Source organism: Notechis scutatus, chromosome 3 (assembly GCF_049901735.1).
Source record: "Notechis scutatus isolate UNSWTSFEM ecotype Mainland chromosome 3, rNotScu1.2, whole genome shotgun sequence".
In the NCBI taxonomy this organism is placed as follows: Eukaryota; Metazoa; Chordata; class Lepidosauria; order Squamata; family Elapidae; genus Notechis; species Notechis scutatus.
In genome coordinates this window covers 148,910,283-148,932,151 of record NC_142011.1, presented here as the reverse complement: position 1 = coordinate 148,932,151, position 21,869 = coordinate 148,910,283, and the positions used below count along the sequence as shown (strand labels likewise).

The window sequence follows — 21,869 nt, the reverse complement described above, 5'->3', positions numbered from 1 at the left end:
TGTATAACATGTTGAAATTCGTACCTGAGGTCTATCCCATAGTCCTCCTATCCCACAATTCAGATATATGGAGTTTATCTAGGGAGAAAGAGGTTATTTCAATTAGGAAAACTCTTCCATTATTAATGACTAATGAACTGCACTCACAGGTGGGAAGATCATGTTTTATTAAAACATGTTATTTGTCATCACTTCTTTCACTTGGATTGTGGTTATGGCTTAATTGAGATTAAATATATAAAGACAAATTAGGATTTAGTGTAAATTCAGAATGCCTGGAGTAGTACAAAATCAGGTTCTTTAAGGGAAAGTGTGGTTATATTTTCCACTGTTCTGTAATCCTACTTTATTATTGATTCCTTGTTTTATTTTGAATTTTGGAGCTTTTAAGTTAATCCCCCGTGCAATATGCTGCGCCCTCCTTACCTTAGGGGCTTAAATATTGCTTGCTTCTCAAATGGCTTTTCATCCATGAAAGAGATGTTCACAACATCAATGCCTTTTTCCTCTTTACATTTTCTTGTGTAAGAGAAGAGTGCTGCATTTTCATTTATGATGAAAGGACAGCCAGATTATTCTTTTTATAGTATGGTTAGAGATATTGTTGTGATGCTGATCAAAAATGCCTTGAATAAAGGTAAAAGTGTCCCTGCTGGTTTTACTTCGCTAGTAGTAGCCAATTTTAGGGGATGGTGCTCCTCTCTGTTTCCTTAAGCAATTGATCCAGCGCTGTCCAAAGACATTGCTATTGGTGATGTGGCCGCATGACATCATCCACAGCGCAGGGTGTACAGCAAAACACAGAATGCAGTTACCTTCCACCGAAGTGAGTGGTACCTATTTATCTATCTGCATTTATATGCATTCGAACTGCTAGGTTGGCAGGAGCTGAGGCAAGTAATGGGAGCTCATTCCATTATACAGTGGTAGGACTCCAACTGCTGGAGCATAGACCTTCTCCAGCATCTTTTAAGCTACTGAGCCACGGCGCCTCATGCTTTGCATAATGTGAGCCAACATGTGTTTGAGATCAGAGTGGGAGATTTATTTAAATTAGAATCATGGCAACCTCCAAAAGTAAATTCTAATGGGGTTAAACCAGGGATGGGCAGCTATGGCACCTTTATGACCTGTGGATTTCAACTCACAGAATTCCTGAATGCTGAACAATGTTTCCTCAGTTAAAAATCATTGCTTGTGAAAATGACTTTCACTTTTATTGTTATTTAGCAGTTATTTTTTATTATATCTGCTTTGTTTTATAACATTGCATTTCTGCCATTATTAATTTATATTTATAACTCTCTGATTCTATTTATTCATATCAACTTTGGTTCTTTAACTGACATTAGGCCTTCTTAATTGAGAAATCAATCATGAACAGACATTATAAAAGACCCAGCAAATTATCAAAATAAAAATACAAGTAATGATTGAACTCTGTGTTTTACTGACCCCAAAACTTGTTTTACAGTTGTTATTTTTATAATCTGAGAATTGGCCAGGATTTTAAAAATCAAAGAGGAATTTATTTATATGGGAGTGGTTTTACAATATATTATGAACCATTGAAAGACATGGGTACCCAGTTGGTAGAGACAGAATTATATAACTTCAGTCAAATATTTAATTGATATTATTGAACATTTTATTTAAATGCATGTAAAGATGGTAACATTATTCTTTCCCCTGATAAAAGCTGAGCATTTTATTATATGTTATTGAAATGAAAATGATCTAGTGAAAGCTTTTTCCGTGTTTTAAATAACTTTGGAGCATATCATAATTGTTTGAAATGATTGACAGCCGGCTATATTTGTTTGCTTCTACCTGTATTTTTTAATTGACATTGTGGGATTAAAAAGCAAAGCAATTAGAATATTTCAAGATAGAAGCAAGAAAGAAACAAGTATCCATCTGCTCCCTAAGTTGTCAAGTTTCTTTGGGAACAATGTTGGCCATGGCATTGTCGTTAGACTGGTTCCATATCATATTCTCCTAAGCTTCCATTTTGTATTGTTGTGCCTCAAATGAAACAAACAAAATGTTAAAAAGTTATGATATTTATGTAGTTACTTACCAAGCACATCTAAATTATATTAAATAACCAAAATATCTTTACAATCCCCAAGGCATGTCACAACTTTTGAGCACCCCTAATGTTTAGAAATTGAAAGCTGAAAATTTTTACATGCCCTACAATCAGTAGCCTGAGTCCTTGTTATCCCACATTTAGTAATAACTTTAGTAATTCCCATGTTACTAAACTTATCGGCTAATCAGATTGCTTGTTGATTAAAGTTGGTTAATAATAACATTTAATGCTTACTTGGGGCCTGCAGGAGGCAATTTGGAAACACATGATCTGCACTAAGATTGAAATAGGATGTAATATGCAGCTAAACTGGCTAACTTTCTAAATAGTTTGCCACACGACCATTTTGTACTTAAGGTAGGATTTAGCTAAGACACAATGTCTTGATTTAGAAATGAGGCTACTATGAATCCCACTCTTCAAGCATCTCTTCATTAATTGTCAATCAAAAGATAGAGACTCTTAAAACCAACTGAATATTATATTAATATAGCATAGCATAACTAACAACACTAACAACCTAGAGTTCTCATGCTGCATGATTAATTTAAACATTGTGAAATTCTTTTGAAATCAAACTAGAAAAAAAATGTAGGGTCCGGTTTTTCGATAAGAACATTAATCTTGAGTTATAAAATTGCAGGTTCATCTTTTTGTAGTCCATACTTTAAACTCTTTTACAGATTTATATGACATAGTCCTTAACATATACTCTCATTATGTAAAGCCATTGCAAATCTGAACTTGTATTCTTTTCCTCATTAAATCATCGACCATCATAGATCTACAGATTTATATCTCCTTTGGTTTGAAATTAATTTCATTGCCATAAACCGGGTTATTGTAGGAAAACCTGGGCCTTTTAAGTGAAAAAGATACATAATTTATAATTTTGTATATGTAATGTATAATTTAGCAATATTACAATTAATAAAAAGTTTTTATAGGTTTTAGATACAGATACAGATCATCAGAGTTGGAAGGGACCTTGTAGGTCATCTAGTCCAACCCCCCTGACAAATGGCAGTCCAATCTCTTCCTGAAAGTCTCAAGTGATGGCGCTCCCACAACTTCCGAGGGCAAGCTGTTCCATTGGTTGATTGTTCTCACTGTCAGAAAGTTTGTCCTTGTTTCCAGGTTAAATCTCTCCTTGTTCAGTTTCCATCCATTATTCCTTGTCTGGCCTACAGGAGCTTTAGAAAATAGCTTGACCCCTTCCTCCCTGTGGCAGCCCCTCAAATATTGGAAGACCACTATCATGTCTCCCCTGGTCCTTCTCTTTACTAGATTAGCCAAGCCCAGTTCCTGCAACCGTTCGTTGTATGTTTTAGCCTCCAGGTCCCTAATCATCCTGGTTGCTCTTCTCTGTACTTTTTCTAGAGTCTCAACATCTTTTTTATAGTGTGGTGACCAAAACTGGATGCAGTACTCTAGGTGTGATCTTACTAAGGCTTTATAGAGTGGTATTAGTACTTCCCTTGATCTTGATCGTATCCCTCTGTTAATACAATTTAGGATTGCATTAGCTTTTTTGGCAGCTGCTGCACACTGCTGGTTCATATTTAGGTGATCGTCCACTAAGACTTCAAGATCCCTCTCACAGCTACTGCTATTGAGCATGGTTTCACCCAGTCTATATGGGTACTTTTGGTTTTTCTTGCCTAAGTGTAGGACTTTACTTTTCTCTATATTGAATTTCATTTTATTAGATATGATCCAGTGTTCTAGTCTGTCAAGATCCATCTGGATCTTGAGCCTATCTTCTTGGGTGTTAGCTATTCCTGCCAGCTTAGTATCATCTGCAAATTTGGTAAGTTCCGCTTCTATTCCCATTTCATTAGGATCAAGATGATATACACATAAGGCTTTATATTATCAGAAATAACACAATGCTTCTCCGCATTGTGTTCAATTTAGTGTTCTAGAAAGGAGAGATAATTTTAAAAATAGTTTCTATGTTTATATTTTGCTTTTGAGAATCATAACATTTAAAACTTTACTGTGTTAATTTTATAAATATATTAGATTTGCTGGGGGGAAAAGGAAAGAAAAATAACTAATCATATTTTGTGAAAATATTTTCTTTTCAATGTTAAATAAAAGACATTTAACAACCCATGTTGTGAACTATCGTGTAACAGCTTGCCACATCCTGTTGAAGTGGCCTTTTATGTGTTGAGCAACAGAAAAAGTTCCTTTTTCAGGCCTGTGACAGGTAATGTGACTACATAACAAAGTGCTTCTCTTTCATTCTTGTGACCTTTTTGCGTTCAATCGTAAACTTTATGCATACTTTTTTTTTTAAAAAAAAGATGATGTCAGTGGAAAAGTGAGCATGAATATGGAAACTATCACATTGTAAAATTGGAAAATGTTTTGGGAAACTGTGGGTGTTAACTTGATAATTTCATCAGATAATACATATTTTTAAAAGATATGCAAAGCATTACTAGGAAGAACTGCTCACCTATAGGAATATTCTAGGTTGCAATAGGAATATTCTAGGCCAGGGGTCTCCAACCTTGGCAACTTTAAGCCTGGAAGATGTCAACTCTCAGAATTCTGGGAGTTGAAGTCCGCCAGGCTTAAAGTTGCTAAGATTGGAGACCCCTGTTCTAGGCTACAATGTTATATACCGTTACTTAAAATAAGGTCCTTTGAATTAATTTGTGCTTACTGCTTGAGTTTACACACACACACACACACACACACACACACACACACACACACATATACTATATATGATTGCATCATAATTGCTGCACATCAAAGTTTCTACTTGGAAATTTAATTTGGTCACAAATGTGTGGTATGATTTTCAACTTTTCGCTTCTCTTCCTTTGCCTGTAAATTAGCTCATTTGAAAAATCAATTTAACCTACATAGAAAAATATCTTATTCCCCAAAAGATGCTATTATCTATCACATTTGTCTCCAAATGGGGAAAGAAATCATGAATGGAAAAACATAGTACATAGGAAGATTTCTGAACCAAATAGGTTATTTCCAGCAGTTTGGAATCCAATGCTTTAGAAATAAAATAATCCCTTATTTTGGAATAAAGTAACCACAGTAAATATCATATAAATCGGTAAGAATTTACATTCTACATTCCACAAATGGTGTCATTAATAAAATGAATAAAGACATTGATGTCTTATTCTTTGATTTTGGATCCACTGGAAATGTACTAGAAAAATAGACATTAAAGTTAAATATTTTGTTTTCAACTTGACATGAATTACAATCCTACACACCTCCTTACCTTGGAACAATTCATTGAACTCAGTTGGATTTAGTTCTCAAGTTCTCTCCATAAGACTTCACATTAAATTTCTTTTTACTTTTGGACATTTCCTGAGGGAATGAATTCAGAACCACATTTTTATCAACGCCTGTGTATTGTCCTATTGGTTGTCCAAGGAGCACTGGTGCACACTTTGCATTAACAGGGATTTGATGTCCCAGCATTTTTCAAATTGTCCTCATTTACTTAGGACTAAGTTGTAATGGATGCAGGAAACCCTGCTTCCAAGTAGACATGGATACGATTGTTCTGTTCCTAGTGACAACCAGATACTTTGGTTGGCTAGGGTTCACAAATCAAAGCTTCATCACATACAGGGAGATAATTCATACTTTTAAAATCTGTTTGGCATGGAAGCTTATGGATTCCTCTTTGTGAGAGGAGTCCACAGGTGCTCAGCTTCTGGAATGGCAGTGGTAGCATGTAGTGGATATAAAGCGTCAACTCCTTCCGTGTGGAATTGGGTTAATATATTTCTGTAGGAGTAGGTAGAAGGAGCCATACACTAATTGGATTTCACAGCAGGCAAGATAATGAAACCAGCACTGGAAATAAAATATTTCCTCCCAGCTGCCGTTATTGGTGAAGGACACTGTAATCTGTCATTACAGTTTCCAATTCTATTCCAGGAGTGTTAATATTAACCACTGGTTAGTATGTGGTCCTTGCCCCCAATGTAACCAGCACCATGGAGAAGGAATTGGCTCTGTTTCCTGACAGACGTATGGACTTTTCAGATTTGATGAAGAAAGATTTCGACAGATATCTGGATCATATGCCAGATTAGTGGTTTCTTAAGCCTGACTGATGAAATATTCCCTTTGTTATGAACAGGAACCTTCCCCTTGTAAATAAATGAAGCTAGTCTAAGAGTCAATTTAGTACAGCTGCATTGCATGTTCATTCTCATATTACTCGTGTTGGTATAATGTGTTGGAAAATTGATTGTGAGCAGTCAGGGATTTTTCTGGTTTTGTTCAGTTTTCCCCTAATTGACTTCTGTTAGCAACTGTGTTTACTATAGCATACTTACCTACTAAACTACTCCTTTCTTTCCAGCTCTTCTGCATCTTTGGAGTACTGATGGCACATAAACTGGACGGGTACATAATGCAGGCGGTTATATTTGCGTTCACATAAAACATAGTCTCTATTAACATTCCTTACAAGGTCCAGCATATTCCATGTATATGTGTGCGTGTGAGAGAGAGAGACAGTCTATGGTTGTTGGGTTTTTTTCATTAGATTGTCTGCCATGTTGTAATTTTGTCAATGTTATAATTTTCTAAGGTATCAAATCTTGGTCAGATGTGTAGACACACCACTATTGGGAATCTAATTTTGACCCAATCTGATAGAGGTCCAATGTTTAAGAGGTGGGTATCACAGCCGAGGCCAGGCTAAGAATTAGACTAGGTGGAGATGCAGGTCGTTATATTGGCAACTTGCGTGGGCAGTCAGATCCACCAGTTGTTCAAATTAATGCTGTAGAACAGCAGAGCTAATGAGGCTCAGCTCATTTCTCCAGTCATCCGGCTCAGCTTAGTTTAGAGCTGCAGTATCTTTTCTGGAGTTAAATGCAGGTTGTTATAAATGCCTTTTGCTGCAAACGGCTTTATTAATGTAAAGCCGCCTTACTCAACCATGGCGATTTTAAGATATGTGGATTTCAACTCCCTGGCTTGGGAATTCTGGGACATCTCAAATTTGCCAAGGTTGAGAAACTCCTTGTAAGTAAGTAGGGAAGACACCGCTCGTACAAGGTTTTTGAGAAGTTTGTAAATAAAATGGCAGATTCCAGGCCTCAGTATCTGTTCTCTCGTTGGCAATCTGAGATTTCTGATTTAAGACCTTTCTATGAAAAATACTAAACCAATCCCACATGCTTTTATGAAAAGTTCAACAGTGCAAATCCGCAGTTCACGTGGATTCCTCTTGCATAAACACATGGAATTATCTGGATAGGAACGATCAACAGCTTTCAAACAAAGGGAAATATGGGCTTTCCCAGGATGGTTCCATGACGTGGGCATGTGTTTCCCCTTCCCCGGGATGTTAGGAAAGCTCTAAAGTGGTGACAGCCGTACTGATGACATTTTGCCTATCTCAGTGTCAATCAAGTCATGGCAGGGGCCGCCAGGAGATGAAAATAGAGGGATGTTGTGCAGCTCACTGTTGATGGCCTTTGCCAGGTTCAGTCATTTCCTGTTCATTTGCCAAAAATCACAAGTGCTAAATGGACATAACCAGAGTGTGGGAAACTACACAGCCCAAGAGGAGAGAAAAAGAACCACAAGTAACAATAATACTGTGCTATCAGTCAATGCAGGTTATGCTGTTATTACTATGTTCTCTCAAAATATTATATAGATAGAAACAATCCTGATGGACTTTTTTAAACGTATGCATGTGCAGTTGACCAGTAAGGAAAATCTATGTATTTTGTAAATACCATTTTCGACAAAGCAAAAACACCACTTTCAGTTCCTTCCTTCCCTCCCTCTTTCATCGGTTCTACTGTGGAAATATCAGTCTATGGAATCCCACTTAAAGAGTCTTACAATATTCAAGGATTCAGAACTGCACCCTCTAGTTTTGGGTATTATGCTTGCAACTTTGGCAGTTTATTTTCAGCAGATGAGTGTCTATATAGAAAGTGTGATATAATATTTGTGTTCAGAAACATTCCTAATATTTTCTTTTCTGTAAATAATAATGTAATGAATGCGTTATTTTAGCCAAGACCCAAGTCCTACTTTTCTAATGGGATCCCTTATTTTGCATACAAATTAGTATGACTGTTTGGGACAATGTTATTCTTAGACCATTTGATAACTGTTGCTTGCTTATGCCAGTTAGTCTGAAATGCCTTTAGCACACAAGAGTTGTTGGAAGAGTGTAAGGAAATAATCTCTAATTCTGTTTCATTTTCTCTCTCTCTCTCTCTCTTTCTTTTGCAGTAAACGAAATAATAAGGAATGATCTTTCCAGCACCCATGTCCACTAACATGTGGCCAGCTGGAAGTGTAGCTGAGATATCCACATCAAATACTTGGAAGATAATCCCCAGTACCATTCTAGTCTTCCGTTTTATTGACTGTTTGGAGCAGACAATTACCTCTTCTCTTTGTCTATGCATATATTATATATATAAAGGAACTGGTTGACTTCAGCTATGAAATGCCTCCTTTTAAAAAATCATCTCAAAGAAAATGGAGGAAATGAATACAGCGTGAAGTATCTTATGGTTAAAATAGGAAATGTGATCAAACTGATAACCAATTTCAAAAACTGATTTTATTTCTTTCGGGCTCTACTGGACAACAACTCTGGAAGTGCCTTATTTTGTTAGTTTGTGGCATCAGGGAATTGTACTGGCAGCGTTGAAGTCATTGCCATCCAAAGTATTTCTAGGCACAGAAACTGTCAATTGGTATAGATAGAAGAATCCTGTTGAATGTGTCTGGATTCCAGGTGTTTCCTCCCCCTCACCACCCAGTTTTCTCTCTTGAACTGTATTTGACATCCTGCTGCCTTATTCATGGTGCATTTTTAAAACCAAATTCTCCTCAGCTGTACATTTCCAGCCTGTCACATTTCTTTGCTTAGGTATTGTAGAACAGTTAGTGATAGTAGCATGTCAATATTTTGACTTCTCTTTGGTTTCAGCATAGCACAAGGTAACTGAACAGCACAAAATATTAAGGTTGATGGACAAAAACATTTGGAAAAAAATCTAACTTTTGCTCAGCGAATTGATGTATATGCATGTAGCGACTTAGCATATACACATGCATATATATATGTATATGTGTGTGTTCACATACACAAACATATGTTTAGTATATTTAGCTGCCTTTTAAAGGTTTTGAATTTAGCAATAATTTCTTCCTCCTAGGAATGCAGTTGAGATCCCAAGTTCTGTGTTGTGGAGTTGTTTTGTTTCAGGCAGTTATGTTCTTTTTTTCTTTTTTTTTCCGCTGATAAGCAAGCACTTTAGACAGTGAAGAAGGATGTGTATGAAATATGTATTAATTCCCAAATGACAAAGAATGAGTTAAAGCCATTGTAAATACCGCTACTGAAGAATGTAAAATATTTGTTCAGTTATAAGATGATTATTCCACTGAAGCCTTATAACTCTCTGCTAAATGTACAACAAATATTATCAAAACCAAATGTTTTAATATGCAACCCTGTATATCATGATTTCAGAATACAGTAGTTTCATGTTAATAGATACAAATAAACTTAAGCAAGTAATAATAGTGTTTAATATTGTATTTTGTACAACCATGTTACCATGTAGCTAGTATATTCATTCACATAAACAGATAACGCATGGCTTCATTTTTAAAGCATCTAACATTAATATTGTGCCTTAGGAAATATGTGTGACCTATGCCACAGTAATATAAGTGGCAACTAAGTGCAGTGTATAGTTAATGGAAATTCAACCGGTTTCACAAAAAGGTGAAACAGTCCTAACTATTTAGAAATATTACTCTGTACAATTTATGTCTTACTTCCTTTTTTTTTTTTTTAGAAAAAAAAGCCATATTTGTAACATTTGCACATTACTGTGAAAATATAAGGATATAATATGGCTGTATGTAAATATTATGTTAGTTGGCTGATTTTGCAACTGTTTAATAAACCATTTATCTTGTACTTAGCTTTGTAGGAGATGCATGCATATCTTCTAAATGTGATATCATGTATAGCTACAGCTAAACTTGTAGCTGGAAAAAAAATCCAATAAAGCACAACTTTCTGCAGAAAGCTACTTTTAGAGTGCTCTTTTTTATTTCTGGGTCAGAATGTTTCATGAAAGAATTATGTTTTTACATGCTAGGTTAATTTTTATTTTTTATGTATTGTATCCCGCCTTTATTATTTTTACAAATAACATATCCAGCAGAAAACATATCCAACACACCTTCCTTCTCCTATTTTCCCCACAACAACCCCTGTGAGATGAGGTGGACTGAAAGAAATTGACTGGCCCAAGGCCACCAAGCTGGTTTTAAATGGCTGAGGTAGAATTTGAACACATGATCTCCTGCTTTCTAGTGTCTTACCCATTAGACCAAACTATCTATAGGTAGTCCTTGACTTACAACCATTTATTAAAGTAACAAATCAAAGTTACAACAGCACTAAAAACAGTGACTTATGACCGTTTTTATACTTATGAGCATTGAAACATCCCCGTGGTCACGTGATCAAAATTTAGGCACTTAGCAACTGGCAGATACTGTATTTATGACCATTGCACTGTCCTGGGATCATATGATCACTATTTGTAACCTCCCAGCTGGCTTCCGACAAGCCAAGTCAATGGGGGAAGCCAGAATCTCTTACCAACTGCAGTGATTCACTTAACAACTGTGGCAAAAAAGGTCATAAAATGAGGTGTAACTCACTTAACAACTGCCTCACTTAAGCAGCAGAAATGGTGGGCTTCATTGTGATTGTAAGTTAACAAGCTGCATTTAGCTCTCTAAATAATTATTTTCTTCAGACTGCAGGCACTTCTAATTTTTAAATTATTTTCAATCTGCTAAAAATAATAATTTTAAAAGTCATACAGAACTATTTCCACATAACTTCTATTCATTCATTAACAAAGAAACTTGTATGGAACTACAAGGTTTTGGAAATAGCTTGCCAACAGAACTGGTTTATTTTCATGTTTCTACATTTAAAATATGTATTTGCCAAGAAATAAATGGACATCTACTGTAATTCTCAGGTGTTCTGTTCTCTTACTTTTTAAAAAGGTATATCAATTGCCAAAGAATTTTTGATTCGATACAGTAATATGTTGGGTGAGGTCCTGACCACACAAGCACAATGTTTGATTTTGAACAAAAATCACACCAGAGTGTTTGATTTTCAACAAAATCAAATACATTCTTCACACAATGCCAGACCTCTGTCTGCGCCACTGTTTTTATTTACTTCTTTTATGCTGCTTTGGAAATCTATTACTTCCAAGTCTGACTCTAAAATACAATGCATCTCTTGTATATGCATTTAAGAATAAAAACTGATATATCTGAAATTCTACTCCATTGGGAATTTTACATTTATTTTCTGGTTAGTTTGAAAATCGAATGAATACCATATGTAACAAAATGAGGTGGGAACAAGGTGAAAGACTGAAAAGTGCCAATGCCATGAAAAATAATACATGCCTGTGGGATAAAGCCTATGTCTTTTGATAATTGCATGTAGAATTATTCAAGATTTGTACTACATGTTTTTCTAAACTCTACTGGCCAGTATGCTACTGCCTCCATTAATTGGTGCCCCGTTACTTGTTTCTTGAGGCTGAACTACCAAAGCTGAGCTGCAAAAATCCATATAACCACTAGATAGGAGGAGATACAGCCACGGTGGCACAGTGATTAGAGTGCAGTACTGCAGGCTACTTCTGCTGACTGCTGGTTGACTGCAATTTGGTAGATCTGTAAACCCCTTAGAGAGGGCTGAAAGCACTGAAGCAGTATATAAGTAAGTGCTATTGCTGTTGCTATAGACAATGCAAACACTTTGCTGCATTCTTATGGCCTTGTGAGTTTTTGCAGGCCTGATCTAGTCACCTTATCTGAGAAAAGCAAAATGCACTAACATCTCAAACTTCGTATCTGGCAAAAGTTGTAGATTATTTCTACATTAGCATTTTATACCAGGGATGAGCATCTTGCATGTCCAGGACCACATGAAAACCTACAGATTTCCTTTCTTGGATTTTTTTTCCAGAATTACTAAGCCAGTAATTTTCTCTGACCCCCACAATCAAAGTGTCCTCCAATTTTGAGGTCGGAAATTCATTAAATCTATGGCATAAAACCTAAACAATTAAAATTAAAAATAATTTCCCCCAAGGAAATATTAGGAAGTTTATTTTAAATGCTGGCATGCTGATATGCACAATATGTTTTCACACTCACTGTGCTCCCCAAATCTTAAAAAGTAACTATCTCTGTTTTTTGTTCCCACGCCTCCAAGATGATTTTATAATTTGCAGAATCTTGGATTATGAGCACCAATTGCAACATGATACACATGCCCAAGTCACTCCCACCTATTCAGTGTGTTTCACATCCTGAATAATGCCTTGTAAGGAGAACAAAAATCCTAATTTTGATCCTACTGCTAAGACATAAACATACATTCAACCAGTACAAGTGCACAGCTGGACACACTAGTTGTTCCTCAAGAGTTGGCTTCCCACTTGATGTTCACACAGCACATAGCAGTGAAGACAAAATAGTAATAGGAAATGTTGGCTGAACAGCTGCATTCAGACATTTCTCATGATCAGGGCTTTGAGGCCTTGTAGATTAACTTGTTTTTCTATCATTCTAGGACAAAAATGTCCCAATTCTTTGAGTCTTGAAATCCTGCTAATGATCTGCATTTTAAAGCCCTTCAGTGCCAGCCAGCCAATTCCCATTAATAAAATTCTCTATACTCCATCAAGATCCAGCTGACAAAAATTCATTACATAATCTATGTTCTGCATGGTTGGGGAATGTAATATCAGTGGGAAAAGGAATACTCACGAACATATTTTGGAATACATTAATACCCAGATAGCTCCAGATATCTTTTACATAAAATAGAATACATCGCAAAAAATAAGGTCCTAAATTAAGTTGGAGTGCCTGCAAAAGGTCTTGAGATCTTGGAGAACTATTATTACACAGTAGATAGCATCATAATGGATGGCACTATTAACAACTTTAAATTTGTTATTACTGCTGGTTTAATGTTTGATGTGTCTCCTGAATGTAACCATACTGGAATAGTTTTTTTTTTTATTTCAGGATTTGAATTACTTAATCAACACTGGCTATTATACATTCCAGTAGAAGATCCAGATTAAGCCTTAAAAAGATAGATATAATAATTATAAAGGGGATGAAACCAATCTCAGATGGGCTGAAGTCATACTGCCCTTGGGCCAAAAGTCTTATATTTTTTTAAGTTTGCTTATATACCATAAGTAATAACATGTTGGAGTTTAAATAATGTATATATAATTCCATATTGAACAGTTAGCATCCATAACCTTGGCAACTTTAAGACTTATGGACTTCAACTCCCAGAATTCCCCAGTTAGCCATTCTAGGAGTTGAAATTCACAGGTCATCAAGGTTGCAAACCCTGGATCTATAAAAATGTATTATACTATCATTTTTTTAAAGGATCCATATCGGCAAAGGACCTATTTAAAGAACTGTTGAAATGCAACCCAGTCCTTTTTAATGCCATCTAAGAACTATTTCTATCCTTTAAGCATTGCTTGAAGTCTCATATTGTATTCTTTTATAAAATATTTTCATTTATTTTACCTGTTGGGTGCTAATGTATTCATTTATGAGAATAGATAAAATGTTTCATATCTACGAGACAATGTTAAATAAGCACGATCCAAGCTGAAATCTTCCTTATACCTGACATACTTCCTTTCTCAAGAAAAGCCAGACAACTGAGCAAGCAAGAAAAAAAAATTTTAAGACCCAATCATTAATGGTGATACCATAATTTTATGTCATCAAACAATATACAGGACTGGTTGTATTTAAAAGATCTAAATCACTTGTCTTTAACAAAGGGTAGCTACCTATAGGTCTGGTAATTGACCTAAAACCTTAACATTTCCCTTTCCGTTTTCCACACACCCTGTATCACAAGATTTAGGAATAATAAACATTCCATCCATTTTCGGCTGACGCACTTCAACACAGGAATTAAATTACAGCATAACTGCAAAATTTAATGTTAATCGCTTTTCTAAAGGTGATAAAGAACAAAGAGGGATGGTTATTCATCATATCAACCTGAAGTTTATCTCGCTAATGTGGCTGATCTATTTGGATCAAAATTAAAGTCATCCAATATCCAGATTTACTTTTTGTACTTTTGTATGTCCAGATGGAACCTGGAGGTCATTGGAATAGCACCAGATTTGTCACTGACTTCCCTGTATGTTTGCGTGAAACGTACAAAATTATTTGGTCCTTATTTTCATATGCACCATGGTCGAAAATATATAGCATTATTGTGGCATTTTGTAACCAGCATGCAAAATTTATAACACTGTTATATAAGCTAGGTTTGTGCACAGAAGAAATAGTTGTTGGAATAGCACTGTAAACTTGAAAGAAAGAATTTTTTTAAAAATCCAATTCTTTGAACATTTTCAAAGAATTAGTTGCTCAATTTCAGAATTTTTTTTAAGAATTTCTTTAGGCAAGATTTGTCAACTTGTTGCCAGATGAATATAATGGCTGCAGCTGTTGTTGTTTTCTGACTTGTCTGCAGCCCTAGCCTTCCACAATTTTGAAAAAGGCCCATGCAAGACAACAGGATATCTGCTTATGATATCTCCCCATTGATTGTAAATGGAAGGTGTGAAGCCAGGGAGGCTCCAGATGGTTGGAGATACAACGATACAATGACAAAAAGGATATTTAAGATATAAGAGGAAGAATAGATAAGGGTAAGAAAGAGTGGGGGTTCCCGCCTCTTACCATTAAAAAAATAAGATAAATCTAAGAATCTATAATAAAGTCACCAAAATAAAGGAAGGGAATGGGAGAAGAAAATTTTGCTTTGTAACATTAATACTGGAACTGCAAGTCAAGAATTTTCTCATTAAGAGGAACTCATGTCATCCTCCTTCCCAGATCTTCCCCCTCCTGTGAAGTTAAATGACAAGGGTTGCATGGTGGAGCTCTGAGTTGGCCAAACTGGTCTCTCATTGGTCAGCTAGACTGAGGGCTGATTCACTTATGGAGAAAACTGACCATTCAACAGTCACAGGTTGGGGTGATGGAGGTAGAAATGTGTTCATCGGTTTAGAATTCTTTTTAGGTCTGTGTGAAATGAGAGAAATTTGTTGTGATGAAATGATCCAGGCCCTGAAATGACCTACATCATGGGTGTGAAACTCACAGCATCACATTGCCATTATGTGACGTTTCGTGGCATTTTTTCCCTTCAGGGAGCTGGGGTGGGCATAGCCTGTGCATGACGCATCCAGCCCATGGGCTGCCAGCTTGACACCCTTGACCTACATCCAGAGGTGGGATTCTACCAGTTCGCACCTATTTGCTAGAACTGGTTGTTAACATTCTAAGCAGTTTGGAGAACCGGTTGTTAGAAGAAATTACTGGCCTAATCCTGTAAGGAAGGCAGGAAGGAAACATTCTGGTGTTGCTTACAGAAACTGCCTCCCCGTTAACCCTTATTACATTCTTGGCAGGACTAGACGTCCTGTCTCAGAAACTTCTGTGGAGTTTTTCCCCCCTCCTTTGCTGGTACTTTGCTTGTGTGGAGTGACCATTCAAAGTTACAATGGCACTGAAAAAAGTGACTTATGACCCTTTTTCACACTTACAACTGTTGCAGCATCCCCACAGTCATGAGGTGCCAGGCGAGGAGATGCGTCCCTCGATGTGAGTGATGTTGAGTTGGCCACACCCAGCCAATAACATGACCACCAAGCCACGTCCACCTAGTCACATGACCACCAAGCCACGCCCACCCAACTAAGCCATGCCCACAGAACCAGTTGTTAAAAAATTTGAATCCCACCCCTGCCTACATCCTCAACAAAATGAGTCAGGTGACACTAATTTCCTTCAAACCACATCTGCAGGAGAAGTAGCCTCTTCATCTTTTCTCCCACTGTTGGCCAAAGAGCTTCCAGGCTGGGCAGCCTGAAGTTAGAAAGGCTAACTAGAAAGGCTTTAACACAAATTGAGGGGACCCTGAACTAACAGCTTAGGAGCCTGGATTAGCAGTGCAGGAGCAGGTCACAACTATTTTGATGCCCCTGAAGCAAACACCCTTCCAGGTCTCCCAAAGCCCCTGAGCAGCTGCTGGGATTTGTTCTTCACCTAGTGTCACGATATAGTCATAATTCTAAGTATATATATATACTTAGTATAAGTATATATATTCTAAGTATAAGTATATATATTCTGCTGAAACGTTGCTACAACTTTAAAAGCACTACTACAATGACGTGGGAAAATACCCGAACAAAGCTGAATGCCATACATGTAAGTATCTTTATTATATATATACTTATTATATATATACACACACACACTTATAGATGATAGATAGATAGATAGATAGATAGATAGATAGATAGATAGATAGATAGATAGATAGATAGATAGATAGATATAGTCATAATGATCTAAGTATAGTATATAAAATCATACATTGCAATGTCCTACCTGTCAATGAATACTTCAGCTTCAACCATAACAACACAAGAGCAAACAATAGATACAAACTCAAGGTTAATTGCACCAAACTTGATTGCAGGAAATACAACTTCAGCAACAGAGTGGTCAATGTCTGGAATACTCTACCTGACTCTGTGGTTTTTTCCCCAAACCCCAAAAACTTTAACCTTAGACTGTCTACTGTTGACCTCACCCCTTTCCTAAGAGGTCTGTAGGGGGCGTGCATAAGCGCACCAACGTGCCTACCGTCCCTGTCCTATTGTTTCTTTTATTTTTTTGTTTTTCTTATATGTATCCATGTATTCATAACTATGTTTTTACTTATACCTATTATCTTGTAAGCAATTGACAAACCAAATAAATAAATAAAATAAATAAATAAATAAATTTCAAACTTTGTCAATATAGCTGAGGAAGATAAGCCAAACGTTTGGAATTGCACACTTTCCTATCAACAGCTGCGATGAGAAGATTGGAAATGTTCACATCTTCTTTAATGTGGAGAATAAATTATAAAACTAGGTTGTTTTCAACTATCTTAGCATAATTAAAATTGAACTTACCCATGTTTCAGGCACAGTGCTAATTAACCTCATGCTAAACAGTGATTAACAGGAAAATGGATTCAGTTAGGGGAAGGAAATCATGATTTTAGGATGTTTCGCTATTTGTCCCACAATTATAACAAATTATAAATTATGTACCATTACATGATCAGGATTTGAAATGAAAACAACAGGAACATGGAATGCATTTATTTATTGTACACTAGATATCAGCAGATTGCTAGATCTGAGATATTGGAGTTTGAAAATATTTTGATTTTGTTTGATTTCATTTCAGAATCATGATATTTATTTGATTAGCATTTTATTATTTAGTCTGTTGCTTGGTGTGGAGAGCTATTGCTGTATTATACTGCTGGGAAAATACTTCACTAGAAACAATTAAAAAGAAAAAAGAAAAAAAACCACTTCACCAGAAACAATTAAAAATGCATGTCTTAGAAGCAAAAAGGCCATTGTGCAGCTAGGAAAAATTACAATAACAAAAAAATATCCAAGTAAAATAATCAAAGGACTTTGAGTTTGTTTACTTTAGGAGTAAGATGAGTAAGAAGGATGATTAGAGACAGGGAAAAACAATGGATGCAAATGAGTTTTTCTCTATTTTTCCTAAGTTTAGAACTGGGCCACCCAATGAAACTGAAGTATGATACAGGGAAAGAAGCTTTTCACAAAGTACACATTTCACCAAAGTGAACAAATCAAAGACTCAAGTTATCAGAGAGGCAGTCTGGTATAGTGGTTATGGCACCAGGATGAAAACCAGGATGCCATGAGTTCTGGTCCCTCTCTAGGCACAAAGCCAGCTGGTTGAACTTGAGCTACTCATTTTGTCTCAGCCTTTAGAGAGAGATTATAAATCATGCCATAGGATAGAAGATTCACTATTAGTCAGTGGAGTGCATTCAGTTGACCAATGGTACAAACTACTACCTGATTTTTATATTTCCTGCTCTTCTTCCTCCTCTCCTACCCTGCTGCCCTTTTAAGATCCCCTTTTTACAAGGGGGTGAAGTTCCAAATCTGAAGGTTAGTCAATGCTGTGGTTAGTCTGTTTCCCAGTCTTGTCAGAAAGGGATGAACACTATTTTCTTTTCCTCACAACTAGGAAGCTTGGAGTGTTGCTAATAGAGTGTGTACTTCAACTCTTCTAAGCAGTATCAGCAGTTCTTAAAGACAGGCTACCATCAATACCTGAAGCCACTTTGGACAGCACAAATGAGATTTGTTGTCAGAGCTGAGTAAGTAGGAGTCGAACGTGTATTGAAGTCAGACTCGCTAAAGATGGAACAATCAAAGCTATCAAGGCACACCACATAATGGCTCAAGACAAGAGGTCTAGCAAATATTGTTTTAATATCATCCTAACCACACGGGCTATTCAGATGCTCAAAGGCATTTAAATTAGCACAGAGAGCTTGCCATTAATCATTCATAATAGCTTCTGGGAGGCCCAGCTCATTTAAACATTTTACATTTTTATTACTTATGTATGTGGGGCAGCAATTAAAGTTGTCGTGGTCACATAATGAAGACTAATGAAACCAAGAGATAGACTGATTTTCATTTGCTCTCAGTCTGAATAAAATCCCTCTTTGTTTATATAAGTGTGGAGAGAAGCTGCTGAAGATAAACTCACAATAACTTCATGAACTTTAGGACTAGTTTAGCCAAGTATATTGATAATGTAGCTCCACACCTTTGTGCACATTGCTTTCCAGTTGTGTTGGGATCAACATCAGCCAGCATGGTGTTATGATCACAGTCCATACAGAGATGGGCTGTTCTACATCTCTAGTATCATAAACTGACAGTCAGAAGTGATTGGCAGCCTCAGATCAAGTCACATGGAACATAGATGATCCTTCAGTAAAGCCACATAAACCAGGGTCAGGCTCCTTGCATGAAAGCAACCACAAATGACAACAACTGGTACAAAACTTTGCTGCCTGAGACTCTCAGGAGCCGCTGCCAGTTAAGATTAGAAAACAGTAGGTTAAAGGGAATAACCTAGACAAAGGGAGCCGTTGCTTCTGTAATACAGTGGAAATAACTTTAAAGTGGATTCATTTTAAACTGGAAATATCAGATTTCACACAAGAACTACAGCACATTTTTAACTTTAAACCTTAATTATGTCATATTTTATTTCTTAATTCATGCAACAGTCTGCAACAGTGTCCTGATATTCCTTGCTTTCCTGGAGAGTGAGCAAAATATAACTTTGGGGGAAGTATATGTGTGTGCTTAACTTAAAAATAACCAAGCTCTGTAGACCATAATCACAGCTTTGGACCAATCAGGTTAAGCTTATATATGAACAAAGCTCATATACAGCTTGGCAATCTCCAACCTTGGCAATTTTAAGGCTTGTGGACTTCAATTTCCAGAATTCCTCAGCCAGCTGGCTGAGCAATTCTGGGAGTTGAAGCTCATGGGTCTTAAGGTTGCCAAGGTTGGAGATCCCTGATATACAGTATATAGATCTTAATCAAAGTTAACAACTCAGCACCAATCTCCATTCCTTTAACTATTTCCTCCACTCTTCTCATTCTTTAATAGAGCATACTAACCTACATTTGGTGGCCAGGCTGATGTCCTTGCTTTTCCATATTTGGCTCACGTTCATCATTACGGTGCAACCCAGAGCACATCCGATGTTTCATTTCTGGGCTGCATTCACCACTTTGAGCAATCTGCAATCCTTTCCACACATTCTATCTCTTCACCATCAATTTCTATTTTGATGCTTCTATTCCTTGCTTTAATAATACACTATTAAATCATTGAAGATATAAAAATATGTTAGAAGAATCATTTAAAAAACTTCCTCTGTCCAAGGACAGTTACCCATCATCAAAGTTACCCATCATCAAAGATTTAGTTAGCCACACCTCACTTTGTTATTTGGCCCAGAGTGCTTCCAAAAATCAGCATATAAATAACCATGGCAGCATACTGCAAATGTGGTACATGGATATTGTGGTGTAGGGTAAATGGAACCTGTTGATGTTTAACTGTGAAGAGGAACCAATGTTAGACAGAGAGTAGTGAGGGACATATTTTGAGGTGACACAGTAGTGAGGGACATATTTTGAGGTGACACAGTATGAAGGAACTGGAAGGGAGGAGTTAGAAAAAATAAAGCGGTTTGTATGCAGAGAACTCACGTGTTAGGAGTATTATTACAAAATACGACATGGTGTCAGAAGTTATGTAACACGGTAACTGAACAACGTGGTCTACCCAAAAGAGGAAAATGAGCGGCAGTGGGGATGAGCAGAATGAGGAAGGAGTTAGCAGAATGGCTAGCACACCCAGCGCTACTTTTAACATCCAACCACTGGAGCCCTTTGATTTTTCCAAACCAAATGAGTGGACAAAATGGATACGGCAATTCGAGAGATTTAGGCAAGCAAGCAATCTCGCAATAAGCTCCGAAGAAAATCTGGTGAACACTTTGATTTACTGTAAGGGAGACGAAGCAGATGATGTTCTGCATGGCCTGAAACTCAGTGAAGCTGATCAGCGTCAGTATACTAAAGTAAGAGACGGCTTTCAGTCATTCTTTGTAGTAAAAAAGATCATTGTGTATGAGATTTAATATGCGCAAACAAGAAGCAAATGAGACAGTTGATGCATTTGTCACAGCGCTGTATGCATTAGCAGAACACTGTAACTATGGAGCACTACATGACGAGCTCATCAGAGACAGGATTGTAGTAGGCTTGGTCGATACACGGCGATCAGAACGCATGCAAATGGAAAAAGACCTAGACCTGGATAAAGCTATTAATATGGCAAGACAATCAGAGGAGATTAAAAAACAGCAAATCACATTGAGAAGTGATGCTAGTGCTGTAAGCCTAAAGGATGTGAACTCTTTGGACAGACTGTTTAAAGGCAGGCATCAGAAAGAAAAGCAAAAATTCAGCAGATCAAAGAATGATGGAGCAAAGCCTCAAAGCAGGCAGAACAAAAACACCAAAGACCCCCAGTGTCACAAATGTGGTGGCATGCTTCACCCTAGACAGGAATGTCCTGCTAAGGATGCTGAATGCCATACATGTGGGGAAAAGGATCACTATTAACGTGTATGTTTTGCAAGCAAGGCGGTGCATGGCATTGAGGAAGAGGAGAGAAGCTTCTTTCTCGGCTCAGTGACATCACATGCTGATCCATGGACTGTGGAAATCAGAATGATGGATAAAAACATCACGTTCAAGTTGGATAGCGGAGCAGATGTCACTGTTGTTTCACAGAAGAATTTCGCCAACATTTTTCATAACACACAGGTGCCGGTGCTGCAAAAAGCAGAGAGACCTCTACTGGGTCCAGGGAGAATTCCACTGGAAGTGATGGGGTTTGCCAAACTACAGCTAAAGAAAGGAGCAAAACAAATTACAGAGAAGGTGTATGTGGTCAAAAACCTGAGTATGCCTTTGCTGGGACTGCCAGCTATTGTAGCTCTTGGTCTGTTGGTTCGTGTAGACACTATTGACATGGAAAACCTGAAGTCAAGCTACCCTAAGTTATGCAGTGGCCTTGGGGAGGTTCAACAACCTTATTGTATTAAGCTCAAACCTGATGCTGTGCCTTTCTCTTTGAAAACCACAAGGAGA

The 21,869-nt window shown here is 37.0% G+C and overlaps 1 protein-coding gene across 4 annotated transcripts in view; it reads left to right on the top strand.

The window, feature by feature from the left end:
- The window catches only part of NFATC1 (nuclear factor of activated T cells 1), a 143,940-nt gene extending 133,756 nt beyond the window's left edge, over nt 1-10,184 (top strand). For all 4 annotated transcript variants that reach the window (XM_087961445.1, XM_026669931.2, XM_026669933.2 and 1 more), the window contains exon 10: nt 8,363-10,184. In XM_087961445.1, coding sequence (XP_087817571.1) covers nt 8,363-8,365 — 3 coding nt within the window. In that variant the 3' untranslated portion in view covers nt 8,366-10,184. The remainder of the gene's footprint in view (nt 1-8,362) is intronic.
- The last annotated feature ends 11,685 nt before the right edge of the window (nt 10,185-21,869 follow it).